This window comes from Rhinolophus ferrumequinum, chromosome 21, assembly GCF_004115265.2.
Source record: "Rhinolophus ferrumequinum isolate MPI-CBG mRhiFer1 chromosome 21, mRhiFer1_v1.p, whole genome shotgun sequence".
Classification (NCBI taxonomy): domain Eukaryota; kingdom Metazoa; phylum Chordata; class Mammalia; order Chiroptera; family Rhinolophidae; genus Rhinolophus; species Rhinolophus ferrumequinum.
The window spans coordinates 51,588,282-51,601,580 of NC_046304.1; the positions used below are offsets into that span (position 1 = coordinate 51,588,282).

Below are 13,299 nucleotides of genomic sequence, written 5' to 3' on the forward strand. Positions count from 1 at the left end.
TTTGTCAGTGGACATTGCACATGACCTGGAAGTTAGATGTGAACTAGGTGTGATTAGAAGGTTGGATTTCCAGGCGGGAATGTCTTACAGGTAATGATCGCAGCAGAACGCATGTCGTGACTGGTGGCTGCACTTGGGGGTTGAATCTGGGCTTGGGGTCCCCGCTCTTGGGGGCCATCAGGTAATCTGTGTGGGACACTTTGGCACACGGTTAAACATCCAGTTCCCTGCCAGTCTGTCACCAGTGTCCACTGAGGATGCTTGCTGGAATCGATGATTTCATTCAGGGTTACAAAGTGGTGATTCTTTCTTCCTTTCTTCTTTTCCGTTTCTCTCTCTCTCCTTTCTCTCCCCCTTTCCTCCCTCCCTCCCTCTCTCTTCCTGTCCCCCTATTTTTTTTAATTTTTCAGTTATAATTGACATAACAATATTATGTTAGTTTCAACACAGTGATTAGACATTTATATAACTTACAAAGTGATCCCCCATAAGTTCTAGTACCCATCTGAAACAATACCCAGTTATTACAGTGGTATTGCCTATATTTCCTATGTTTTACTTTACATCCCTGTGACTATTTTATAACTGCCAAGTTGTATTCTTAATCCCTTCCCCTTTTTCACCCTGCCCCCCAACTCCCTTCTCATCTGGCAACCAACCATCAGTTTGTTCTCTGTATCTATGAGTTTGTTTCTGTTTGTTTGTTTGTTTATTTTGTTTTTAGATTTCGCGTATAAGTGAGATTATATGGTACGTGTATTTCTCTGTCTGACTTATTTCACTTAGCATAATACTCTCTAGATCCATCCATGTTATCGCAAATGGCAAGATTTCATTCTTTTTATGGCCGAATAATATTCCACTCTATATGTGTATCATATCTCCTCTATCCAATTGTCTATCAGTGGGCACTTAGCTTGTTCCATGTCTTGGCTATTGTAAATAACACTGAAAGGAACATAGGGCTGCACGTATCTGTTTTGAATTAGTGTTTTGGATTTCTTTGGCTAAACACCCAGGAGTGGAATGGCTGGGTCATAAGGTAGTTCTATTAATTTTTTGAAGAACCTCCATCCTGTTTTCCATAGTGGCTGCACCAATCTGCAATCCCACCAACAGTGCACGAGGGTTTCCTTTTCTTCACGGCCTCATCAACGTTGTTTGTTGATTTATTGATGATGGCCATTCTGACAGGTGTGAGGTGATGTCTCGCTGTGGTTTGGATTTGCATTTCTCTGATAAGTGACATTGAGCATCTTTCATATGTCTGTGGCCATCTGTGTGTCCTCTTTGGAGGAGATGTCTATTCAAGGGACTCTCTCACCCAGGCTGGGAGCAGAACTGCTTGTGCCCAAGTCTCACCAAGTTCCAGATAAAACCAGCTCCTCCCCCTTTGCCAGCAGCGCCCTACCTGTGGCAGTCAGACCCAGGCCTAAATGATCCTCTCTGCTTCCTCACACCATCTTATTTGTCCCTCTCTTGGGCACATAAACTCCCTCCTGGGAGAGCCCCTCCCCCCAGACCTATCTGTGGCAACATGGCTTCAACAGGCCCTCCCCTCACTCATCAAGCTGGGATCTGAACCCCACCTGGCCTCGGGGCAGACAGCCCACTGCATGATAACTGCTCCTCCCACATACAGACATTTTCTCAGTGAAAGGCAGTCCCCTGATTTGCAGTCTGGGTTCCAAACCGCATGCCAAACTGTTTGTTGTTCTGTGAACTTGGTTTCTTAACAGCCCACTTCAGACCTTTAGTACCCACTTTGTATGTGAACACTGGGGATGTGACATGATCAGAGACCATCGAGGTTGGACAGTGGGCTGGCCGGGCCCACCATCAGCCTGGAGTCTGGGGACCGAGTGTCAAGTCCCAGGGCAGCGTGCTGGGGGGGAGGGAGAGAGCAGATGTGATCGACATTGTGGTGGGGAGTCTGGGGGAAAGGAGAGTGGAAGCGTTCAGAGCTGTGGGAAGGAAATGTAGAGGGGAAACATGGAAGGAAGTATGGAGGGGAAATGGGGAAGGAAATGGGGAGGGGAATGGGGAGGGGAAATGTGGAAGGAAGTATGGAGGGGAAATGGGGAAGGGGAAATGTAGAAGGAAACGGGGAGGGGAATGTGGAAGGAAATGGGGAGGGGAATGGGGAAGGAAATGGGGAGGGGGAAGGGGGAGGGGAGGAAACCGTGAAGGAGTATGGAGGGAAATGGGGAAGGAAATGGGGAGGGGCCATGGGGAAGGAAATGGGGAGGGGAAACGTGGAAGGAGTATGGAGGGGAAATGGGGAGGGGAAACATGAAGGAAGTATTGGAGGGGAAATGGGGGAAGGAAATGGGGAGGGAATGGGGGAGGAAATGGGGAGGGGAATGGGGGAGGAAATGGGGAGGGGAAACATGGAAGAAAATGGGGAGGGGAAACGGGGAAGGAAGTATGGAGGGGAAATGGGGAAGGAAATGGGGAGGGGAATGTGGAAGGAAATGGGGAGGGGAAACGTGGAAGGAAGTATGGAGGGGAAACGGGGAAGGAAATGGGGAGGGGAAACGTGGAAGGAAATGGGGAGGGGAACGTGGAAGGAAATGGGGAGGGGAATGGGGAAGGAAATGGGGGAGGGGAAATGGGGAGGGGAAATGTAGAAGGAAATGGGGAGAGGAATGTGGAAGGAAATGGGGAGGGGAAATGTGGAAGGAAGTGTGAAGGGGAACATGGAAGGAAATGGGGAGGGGAATGGGGAAGGAAATGGGGAGGGGAACGTGGAAGGAAATGGGGAGGGGAATGTGGAAGGAAATGGGGAGGGGAAATGGGGAAGGAAATGGGGAGGGGAATGTGGAAGGAAATGGGAGGGGAAATGTGGAAGGAAGTATGGGGGAAATATGGAAGGAAATGGGGAGGGGAAATATGGAAGGAAGTATGGAGGGGAAATGGGGAAGGAAATGGGGAGGGGAATGTGGAAGGAAATGGGAGGGGAAATGTGGAAGGAAGTGTGGAGGTTGGAGGGAGTCTGTGCAAGGGAGGGTGGGCAGTTCATCTCTGGGCCAGGAGGTGATGACTCTGAGACGGCCCGGCCCAGGCAGGGTGTCCAGTCGGCCCTTCCCAGGTCACGGATTTCTAGCTGGGAGCCTTGGGAAATGAATGGCTCCAAAGCTCATGCCAGGTACCTGTGGAATTGAGAGAAACAGTGCTCCCTGCACTGCACTGAGGTGGGAGGTGACATTTGCCAACGTCAGCTCTTTTCTAGGAACTTGGTTTGTGAGCAGCTCACACGTGCCAGCCCTGGCCATCGGCTCAGCCTTCTCACAGACCCTCTCCCCTGCTTCTCTTCCCTCAGGAGCAAGTCAGGCCGGGTCCCTGCCCCAGGGCCTTTGCACCTACCGTCTCTCTACCTGCAGTATTCTCCCCCAGGTCTTGGCATGGCGGCCCCTTCTCTGACCACCTGGCCTAAATGGCACCGTCCCCCAGTCAGTCCGCACTCTCCTCTGAAGTGACTTGGGGGGGTCTTTTCCCCAGCAGTCACACACCCCATGAGAGAGAGCAGGGGCCTCATGTGCCATGTTCAGTGCTGTAGCTCCAGAGCCCAGAAGAACGTCTGACAGGTGGGAGTGGTGGAATGGATGAAGATGGGTCATCAAGGTCTTAGGGTGGGCAGGCTGCGGGGGAGGCAGCTGGTCTCCAGGCCCCTGAGGGGTCTTGGGGCTGCAGACTGCATGGTCAAGAGGATGGGCTTGGGCTGGATGGGGTAGGAGTCCCAGCCCCGCCTGCTGGCCACTGGCCTGGGGCCTGGAGTGAGTTTCTTGGCCGCTCTGAGGCCCAGCCTTCTCACCTGCCCCACTTAGACCTAAGAGCAGAGGGAGGGCTCTCTGAAGATGAAACCAAAACCCACAGGGCACGTGCAGAGGCAAGGACTGCCACCGCTTTGCTCTCTCTGTGAGGAGATCGTGGAGGCCCTTCTCACCTCTAAATGCCGTGGTTCCAAGATCATTAGAAACAGGGCACTTGAGAACAGAGTTGAGTTTTCAGCTCCTGCAACAGGTCAGCCTCTGTCGCTAGGAAGAGAGGCAGCCTCTGACAGAGGGCCATGTGGGCGACAATGAGAAGAAAAGGCCAAGACAACTAAACTGTCAGCTGCGATAAACCCCCAATGCCAGCTGCTCGGGCCGGAACTGGGTGATGTCCCTTCATTTTCACCTGGGTCCAGTATCTCCAACCCAGCACTTCTGCCACCAGCTCTCAGTCCAAGTTGAACCCAAGTGTGAAGTGTCCAGCAGCTGGAGGACAACGGGGGTGGAGGGAAGAGCCAGTCAGGGGGGGCCTGGGAGGTGACGCGTCGTGGTTGCTGGGGACGTACAGGTAGGAAGCACAGAAACAGCACATTGGGTTGTGCGCACGGGATGGACACATTTCCGAGAGGCCAGCGCCCGTAAACCCGGGGACTCTAGCCAGTCCTGGCATGCGCTGTCCTCTGGAGGGCTGTTTTCAGGATGGCACAAGATGAGGTACGTGAAAGGAGCAGATGTGGAGCCCCAAGGAGTCACAGCTTCTCTGCCCATTTGACTTGTGAGCTGTCTGCTGCTGGTGAGGGTGGACGCTGGACCGAGGAGCCGGCATGGCTCCCTGGGTGCTGGGTTTCCCTCTGCCCATCAAGAAGGCCTGTGGTCTGCGTGTGTGTGTGTGTGTGTGTGTGTGTGTGTGTGTGTGTGTGTGTCTACATGGCAGCAGGTGGCTCTGGGACACACAGCCATGGTGACGCAGGATAACTGCCCTCATCTGGTCCCCGTGACACCCCCATCACCACCGTTGAGTACTGCTGTCAGTTTTTCCTCTTCTCTGGAGTGGGGAACAACAAATGATCACTTTCCCCACTTTTCAGAAGGGGACAAGTCCTGCCCAGCCCACCAGCCTCATTCTGACGAGCGACAGTGCCATCTGCTGGAGCATGGGTGGCTGCACCCTGGGGGTTTACGGCCCTTCCCAAGGATGACATTCTGGCAGTTCCAGAAGGAAGGACAGACTGCTGTCGCCCTCTGTGCACCAAGGCCAGGAGCCCAGGTGACGTGGGAAAGGGTCCGACACCCAGTGTTGCCTCGGGATCTTCAGTGGACACTCCTTGGGCTTCAGTGGTGACTTGACCTCCTCCCTCCCTCAAGGGGCCTGTCCTCGCTGAGCCTGTATTATTCCAAGCAGCCCCACAGCCCTCACACAACCATGCAGCCGGTGCTGTCCTTCTCTATCTTAAAAGACAGGGAAACTGAGGCCCAGAGAAGTCACAGCGGTAGGCAGAGGGCCTGGGATTCAGCCTCAGGCTGGTTGGCTCCAGAGTCACCTGTGGCTCTCTGCCCAGAATGTTCTTTCCGTCTGCCTAACCTGAAAAATTTTACTTAGATGCTACCTCCTCCAGGAAGCCTTCCCTGACCATCCACGTTAGAGTGGGAGCTCCTGCGATGTGCTCACCTAGCAGCCTGTGTTCTCCATCCTAGTTCATACGATCACTGTCTGTCCACTTCTCCCAGGTTTACCTTCCCCCCAGTCTGTGAGCTCTTGAAGGTATCGCTTGGGTCTGTCTTGTTCACCTGCTTTCTGTAATGAACCAAACCTTTAATGGCACAATTTTAAATTAATTACAAGGGGGTGGAGAGCTATGGAGGAGGAGCAAGTTCAGAGGACACACCAGAAGTCCATCTCCCCTGGGTTTGGCCGGGGGCACCTCTGGAGGCACCTTCCTCCCTCTGAGGAAGCTGCTGAGCTGGGCTCCGAGCAGCATGGAGGCAGGACCCATGCTTGCCGTGCTCACAGATGGCTGCCAGGACCCTTGTCCGCCAGCCCAGGGGCAGCCCCTGAAGCTGGTCACATCTCAGATTCAGCAGGGGCATCTTCTGGGCACCCTCACTAGGGGGCTTCCCCCACCGTCCCCCACTTTCTAACCAGGTGGGACCACCTGTGTCATCCTCTGCAGCGGTGGTCACCACTCATGCCCCCAGGTGCTGGGCATCTCGGGGTCAGGCAGCCCCGGCTCCCATGCTGTTTCAGGGCCTGTCCCCCCACCGCGCAGAGGCCGGTACTCCCCACCTGACTCACTCTCCACGGCCACTGTCACGGGCTCCAGGCCCGTCAGCTCACTGTCTCCCTTTCACCCAGACCCTGTCATCTTGATAAACGGCTTCCGTGTCCGTGGACATCTTGGCCAGCACCCTCAGCTGAGTGACAGTAACCTCCTGAACTCAGCAGCTGTGGTGGGCAGAAGTCCAGGAAGCCCCAGTATGCCTCTCCCATGTGCCCCTGCTGTACTCACGCCTTCTCCCAGTTACTCAAACACCCATCTAGACACGGCGGTGAGGACATTTTGCAGGCGTCATTCACGTCCCAAGTCAGTTCACCTTAAAACGGGGAGATTATCAAGGTGGGCCTGACCTAATCCCATGAGCCCTTTAAATCTCGGTCTCTAGAGGAAACGGTCAACAGAGTGACAGGGCACCCTACCCCATGGGAGGGAGAAAATATTTGCAAACCACAGTTGCCTGAGGCTCAAGCCCAAACTCCTTAACAGGTCTGGGTGGCCCCTCATGGTCTGCGTCCCACCTCCCAGTGTCTCCCCTACCGACCCCCAAAGGGCCGTGTCCTCCTTCCCCTTGGCACTCTCCTGTGTCCAGCTCCCTGAGCCCAGAGCGCCCTCTCCCCATCTTGGGGGTCGCCCTAATTCACCAGGACTCCGTGTCACCCCTGAGAAGCCTACCTTGGTTCCCCCAGCTGTCCTGACTCCCCATCCTACCTCCTCTCAGTGGAAGCCCCTGAACGCACGGCCTGTGAGATCTTTATTTCCTTGCTTCTCTTTCTGTTTGAGTTGTAAGCACCTTGGGTAGAGAGGCCGTCACCATTGTCACCTCAGCACCAAGTCAGAACTTGCTTCCAGAAATATTTAACTTCTTTTCCTTCTGCTATAATATAACCTTCCCTCTCAGCCCGCTTCAGCAGCATTCCACATCTTTTGATACGTGGTGTCTATATTTTCATCCAGTTCCATGTGTCTTTAATTTCCTTCGAGGCTTCCTTTTTGACCCATGGATTATTTAAAAGAGTGTTATTTAATTTCCAAGTGTTTAGAGATAGTTCTGTTGTCTTTGTGTCATTGATTACTAGTGTGATATTAATACTATTATGGTCAAAGAATGTATTCTGTATAATTCCAATTTTTAACATTTTGTTGAGGCTTATTTCGTGGCCCAGGATATGGCTGATCTTGTGACTGTCACCTGGACACTTGAAAAAAAAAAGTGTATGGTAGTGTTGTCGGGTGGGGCGTTCTGAGTGTGAGATCTGTGCTTGGCTGTGTGGTCCAGGCTCCTGTCCGTGCTGAGTTTCTGTCTGGGACTTCTAGCAGTCGCTGAGGGTGTCATGTCGACGTCCCCAGCCACACTGTGGATTGGTCGCTTTCTCTTTTCAGCCCTGTGAGTTTTGTTTTTTTTTTTTTAAGAGAAATATTTTTACAGAGGTCTTTTATTTTTTTACACTTATGCCATGAATTCATAGGGAATGGGTTCCAGCAGCTCAGGCTCCTTTCCATTGGTTCTCACAAAGTGTGCTTCTCTGGGTGGGGCAGGCTGGCGTTTCAGTTGAACCCGGGTACCTTTCTCTTTGACTTCCTTCTTTTTCTGATCATTTTCCTTCACCCGTTTCAGGAAGCTATCTCGCAGCCCCGTGAGTTTTTGCTTCATATATTACGAGGCTCTGTGGCTTGGTGCAGCCACATGGATTTAGGATTGTTAGATCCCCAGTAAATTAATCCTTTTTTCATGCTGTAATGTCCCTCTTTGTCTCTAGTAATTGTCGTTGCTCTCAAGTCTATTCCATCTGGTAGGAATATAGCCACTCGTGCTTTTTTTTTTTTTTTTTTAAATAGGTTTGCATGGTGTATGTTTTCCCATTCTGTTCACTTTTAGGCTACCTATGTCATGGGATTTGAAGTGGGTTCTGTGGGCAGCGTACAGTGCGGTCACGTTTTTTAACCACTCTGACAAGCTCTGTCTTCGGTTGGTTTATTGCGACCATTTACATGTAAGGCTTAACCCTGCCATTTTATTATTTATTTCTTTGTTTTCCATTTGTTCATCTGTTTTTCTTGTCTTGTCTTTCTTTCTGTGGCAATAGTTTAGGACTCCATTTTGACTTATCTATGGTGTTTTTGAGAGTTTTGTGTAATTTTCTGGACAAAATTATGTATAACTGCACACATATCACAATATACTGGTATCAGTGTTTTACCACGTCAGGTGTGTGAAAAACTCCCTTCCATTCCTGTACTCTCCTCTCTTTTAAATATCTTGAGCATTGGATGGTGTTAGAATCTGCTTCAGTCATCACGTGTGATTTAGAAAATCACGAGGATGGCAGTCTATCATATATACCCGATTTCTGCGTTTTCCCTTATGCTCTATTCCTTCCTGGTGCTCCAAGGTTCCTTCTTTTATTGCTTCCTTTCTGTTTTAAGCACTTCCCCTGGCTGCTCTTTAAAAAGGATATGGCAGCTAGCAAAAATTCTCTGCCTTCCTCAGAGGATGTCTTTCTTTCCACTCCGTTCCTGGAGGAGAATTTCTCCGGATTTAAAATTCACAGCTGCCCGTTCTTTCCTTCCAGCACTTTTGTGGGCCAACCTTCCAGCGACACTCTAACTTCCAGAGTCTTCGTAGGCTCTCGTGTCTGCTTGGTGTGACTGATGCTGCCACCGTCTCTGCCGGGGCTGCTGAGGGCGCAGGAGAATGGTGGCAGAAGGGACTCGGGCTCATGGGGACACAAAGCAGCGCCCTGGCCGGTGTATCTCTTGCTGGATGCCCTTTGCCGTGGGTGCCTCCTCTCTCCCTGTGCCAGGCAGTGTCACCGGGTGAGGAAGGCGAGCTCACCTGGCCACTTCTTGTCGGGGGCAAGGGGTGGTGGCTCCCGGCCCCTTGTTGGTGAGACTGGCTCAGCCCTGCTTGTGTTCCCTTCTGCTGCCAGGCTGGGGGTTGGGGAATGCATGACTGCATCACCTTCTTCCATTCTGGGCGTCGTAAGATGCTCCTGCAAGTAATTGTTCCCCACTCAGTCTTGGGGTCCCAGCCAGCTCGCCTCCGTTCACACTTCGGAATTCCTTTTTGGCTGCCTCTTGCATGATTCCCAGGGTTTATAGCTGTACTTAGCATGGAGGAGAGAGGAAGAGACCAGGCCACGCCGTCTTACCCAGACTGGAAGTCTAATTATTTGATTCAGTGATTGTGTCTGTCTGAAGGAAATCGATGGACACAGGACCTTGTGCCAGGGAGGACATTTCTCCGTGAAAAGCAGAGTAATTGCCTCAACGCTGGAGCCACAAGATCCAGGCGGGACTCCAAGGTGGCAGCGTCTCACAGCTCATTCAGCAGCATCTCCTCACACTGGTGGGTACCACAGATGAATCAGACTAGTCCCCCCCTTGCCAAGTGTAAGTTTGTGACCCACCACACATCCCTGGTGAGCCAGGTGCCCAGGGAGCAGGGGCCGGTCACGGTGCATCCTGGAGGACCTACCACACCTCTGCCCTCCCTGCAGCTGCTCGCCCACTACAGGGCAGAGAGAAGCCGGGGTAGGGGAGAAACCTCAGCAGAGACACCCAGGAAACAGACCCCCACAGAGGGCCACCGCCATCCCAAGATGGTCACCCAGGCATTTAGTGGGGGGTTTGGATGGATATGTAAGGATGGATATGACAGCCTTTTGGAAAGGGAAACAAAAGTTGGGGGAACAAGACTTGGGAGCTGGCCCCACGGACCCCACTGAGCCCAGAGTCCTCTTGAGGCTGAAGCTCCTTTCTACCACCCAGGGGCCGAGCCTGGTGACTTCACAGCAACCGGAGGTGGGGGGCGGGTGCATAAAGCTGGAGAGGGCTCTGTCACAGGCCTTTGACCCAGAGGAAGTGGCCACTGCCTTTCAGAACCTGTCAGCCTCCCAGCTGTCTATCTCCTGGAATCGCAGGCACTGAGTCAGTGTGTCCTCAGGTGGGGCGTGAGGGGAGGCTGGGGAGCCAGGTGACTTTGGGGAGATGAAAGCAGGAGGAAAGGGAGACCCCTATTCCATATCCTTCCATAAACATAGAAGATGCTTTTCTGTGCCTCGCTCTGCTGGGAGAAAGGTGGGAGGTGGGAAATGGGAGTGAGGGGCACACAGATGAATCAGACTAGCCCCCCCCTTGCCAAGTGTAAGTTCGTGACCCACCACACATCCCTGGGAAGATCTCGGGGGGCCTAGGATTGGAATGCGGTGAGGTTTCAGATGCCAGCATCTATGAACAGGGCCTGCCTCCCTCTCGGTTGGCACCTGGCAGGGGAGGACGCTACTGCCCTGTCTCAGGGGAACTGAGGCTCACAGCCGCCTCCTGGGGCAGCTGCCTAGTCCCCAGGCCCTGCCCCTCCAGGCCTGTCCTGTGCCCTGCCCTCCATCTCTCTTGCTGGGGCCTGTCATCTGGATCCCTGCTGCCTCCTGCTGTGGCCAGTGTCCCGCCCACCGCCTACCACCTGGGGCCTGTTCGGTGGCTCCAGGAAGGTGTGACCTGAGTCTCCCTAGGCAGAGGCCCTGCCCCCATCCCAGACCTCTGGCATTGTTGCCCAATATGTCTTAGGACCCTGGTGGGCCACCACCTCCGACAGGCGCCCACTGTCCATGGAAGCCTGTAATTTCCAAGGGCTGAGTCACTGCCGGCGGGCTGGAGAGGGTCAGCGTGCTGTCTGGTGGCAAGGACGCTGAAGGGAGCTACCAGCCCGGCACCCTGTGGTTATTTCCAGGAGGGCTTGCCTGTGAATAAGCCTTTAAATGGGAAGAGGAGTCAAGGCAGAGGATAACCACTCCTTTATTCCCTCACCCCTCCAGGGTAGGCTCCCCACAGCTAGGTTCCAGCACTTCCTTCCCTGAGTTAACTTCTTTCCTAATGGCTTTACATTTGTAATTTTACCCCTTTTTTTTGTACATGTATAAACATCCATGCACAATATTAGAATTGTGTGTTAACCTTGCTGTTCATATCATTTTGTATTACCAGTGTACTTGGACTTTTCTCTGCCATTTAATTTTATTTTGCTATTTACCATGCCTCTATGTATCCCCTCTGTTGGGCTGATAAGGGTTTCAACATCCTCTTTTTCTTTTTCTATTGGGTTGAAAGCTGCAGGATGCATCCTTTTGGTGGGTATTTATATGTAGACGTTTAACTATAAATTTTTATGACAAAGTTGAAAGTTATGCCGTATTTCTATCCTCCTTTGTAAGCTTTAGCTTCCCACTGATCATAAGCCCCCACATTCTTTGTTATTGTTTTTATAATTTCAGTTCCACTCTTTGTAACACAGAATTAGCTATTATTTTCATTATCAGTATGACCTAAATTAACCAGCCTATTTCTGTGCTCAGCCTTGTTACTTGCAGTCTTCTCTTTCCTCCTGGGCTGACTTTTCTTCTCACTAAAGTTCACCCTTTGGTAAATCTTTTGGGGGTGGTTTATCAGAGGGGAACTCTTTCTTAGACTTTGTGTGTCTGAAAATGTCTGTACTTTATGCTCATTCGTTTTTTCTTCTTTATTTAAATTATTGGGTTAGAGTCCCCTTCTTTTTTTAAAAAAAAATCTTTTATTTATTTTAAGTGTGTTTTCCCAGGACCCATCAGCTCCAAGTCAAGTAGTGTCAATCTAGTTGTGGAGGGCGCAGCTCCCAGTGGCCCATGTGGGGATCAAACCGGCAACCTTGTTGTTAAGAGCTCCGTGCTCTAATCAACTGAGCTAACCGGCCACCCCTTTATGCTCATTCTTGAATGATAGTTTAGCAGGCTATAGAATTCTAGGTTGACGGTTCTGTCCCTTTAGCCCTTGAAAATATTGCTCCAGACTATAAGAAATCTGCTGAATTCTATTCATTTCTTTGTGGATACTGTGCCTTTTCATCTCCAATACCTTTTCAGATTGTCTCATTATCCTTGCGTGTGATATAGTTTCACTATGAAGTATCTAAATAGAATTGACGTTTATCCTGCAAAGCATTTTGTATTTGAAAATTCATCTCTCTCTCTTTTGAAAGACTTTAGCGACTATCTAATAGAACATCATTTTTGCATTATTCCTCCCATTTTCTTCTTCTGAGGCACCTGCTAGACATGTTCTGGAGCTTTTTGATCCTCCCTCCATGTTTCTTACCTATAACTTATTTTTATGTTTTATTTATTTATTTCTGAGCCACATTCTCAGTAATATCTGCCAACTAACTAGTTCTGTCTTCAGTGTGACCAACCAGGTGCATTCTGTCTGTTGAATTTTTTTTTTAATTGAACAAAAAAATTTCTTTATATAAACTATTAATAGATACCTAAATACAATATGGGTTTTAAAAAGAAGTCATGTGTATATAGTTGTATTCATAAAGGTAAGTACATCAATCAAAAGCTATACATTAACAGCAAATCCAAATACAAAGATATTCCTCTGAATTCACGTTTCACCGAGCATCAAAAACCACCAATCTTTTAGTCCTTTTCTTGTACATTATTCTGTATCCACATTCTCTGCATCTGATTGGGTCCCTGGATTTTATTTCATTTTCTGTGTGACATTCTCCACAGATATATATCATTGGCTGCTGCTTTGGGGGTTGAATGTCCTTCTGGGTGTCCATAGTTAGTCCCCACTTAGCACCAAGAAATTCATCACACACCGCCCTTCCAGATCGCAGCTCGTTGTTGTTTGAATTTTTAATTTCAATAATCACACCTTTCACTGCCAGGATTTCTAATTGATTCTTTTTCATGACCACCTGTTTTTGTTTCATTTAAGCTAGTTTTGCTTTCATAATTTTTAATTTTCTTTGATGATCCTAGACATTTTTATTTGAAACTCATTTTCAGATTCCTGTATTACTTCCATTTCATCTGGAGTGATTTCATATCTCCATGGTTGATTTTCCTGATTGTCTTTCTTAGCATTTGCTTTACCCACGTTTTGGGGATTCATCTTGAGTAGATGTCTCTTTCTCTTCAACCTCTCCTCTTCCCCTCACTCGTCCATCTCATTTTCCAGCTGCCTCCACTTGGCTTCCTGATGGCTCCACACCAGAAAAAGGAAGTCATTTGTTGTTGGCTCAGAGCACCCATCTCCTGGGTGGGGCTATTGGGGACTCTTTCTGCTGAATCCCTGGTGGTCCAGGCTCAGAAGCTGTGGTTGCTTTTTCTCACTTCTCCAGGTGCACAGCTGGGAGCCCTGCCCCAGTCCTTATGCAGAGTGTGGCCCAGCCCCTGCCTCGTTTTAGTGTCTGTTACATGGAGATGGCT

The 13,299-nt window shown here is 50.3% G+C and overlaps 1 protein-coding gene across 1 annotated transcript; it reads right to left on the bottom strand.

Annotated features, from left to right (window-relative positions):
- Positions 1 to 12,470: 12,470 nt before the first annotated feature.
- Positions 12,471 to 12,689, bottom strand: LOC117014068 (DNA-directed RNA polymerases I, II, and III subunit RPABC4). The gene has a single exon (XM_033091835.1). It carries the CDS (start codon positions 12,645 to 12,647, stop codon positions 12,471 to 12,473), a length of 177 nt encoding a protein of 58 aa, XP_032947726.1. The 5' UTR covers positions 12,648 to 12,689.
- Positions 12,690 to 13,299: the final 610 nt, after the last annotated feature.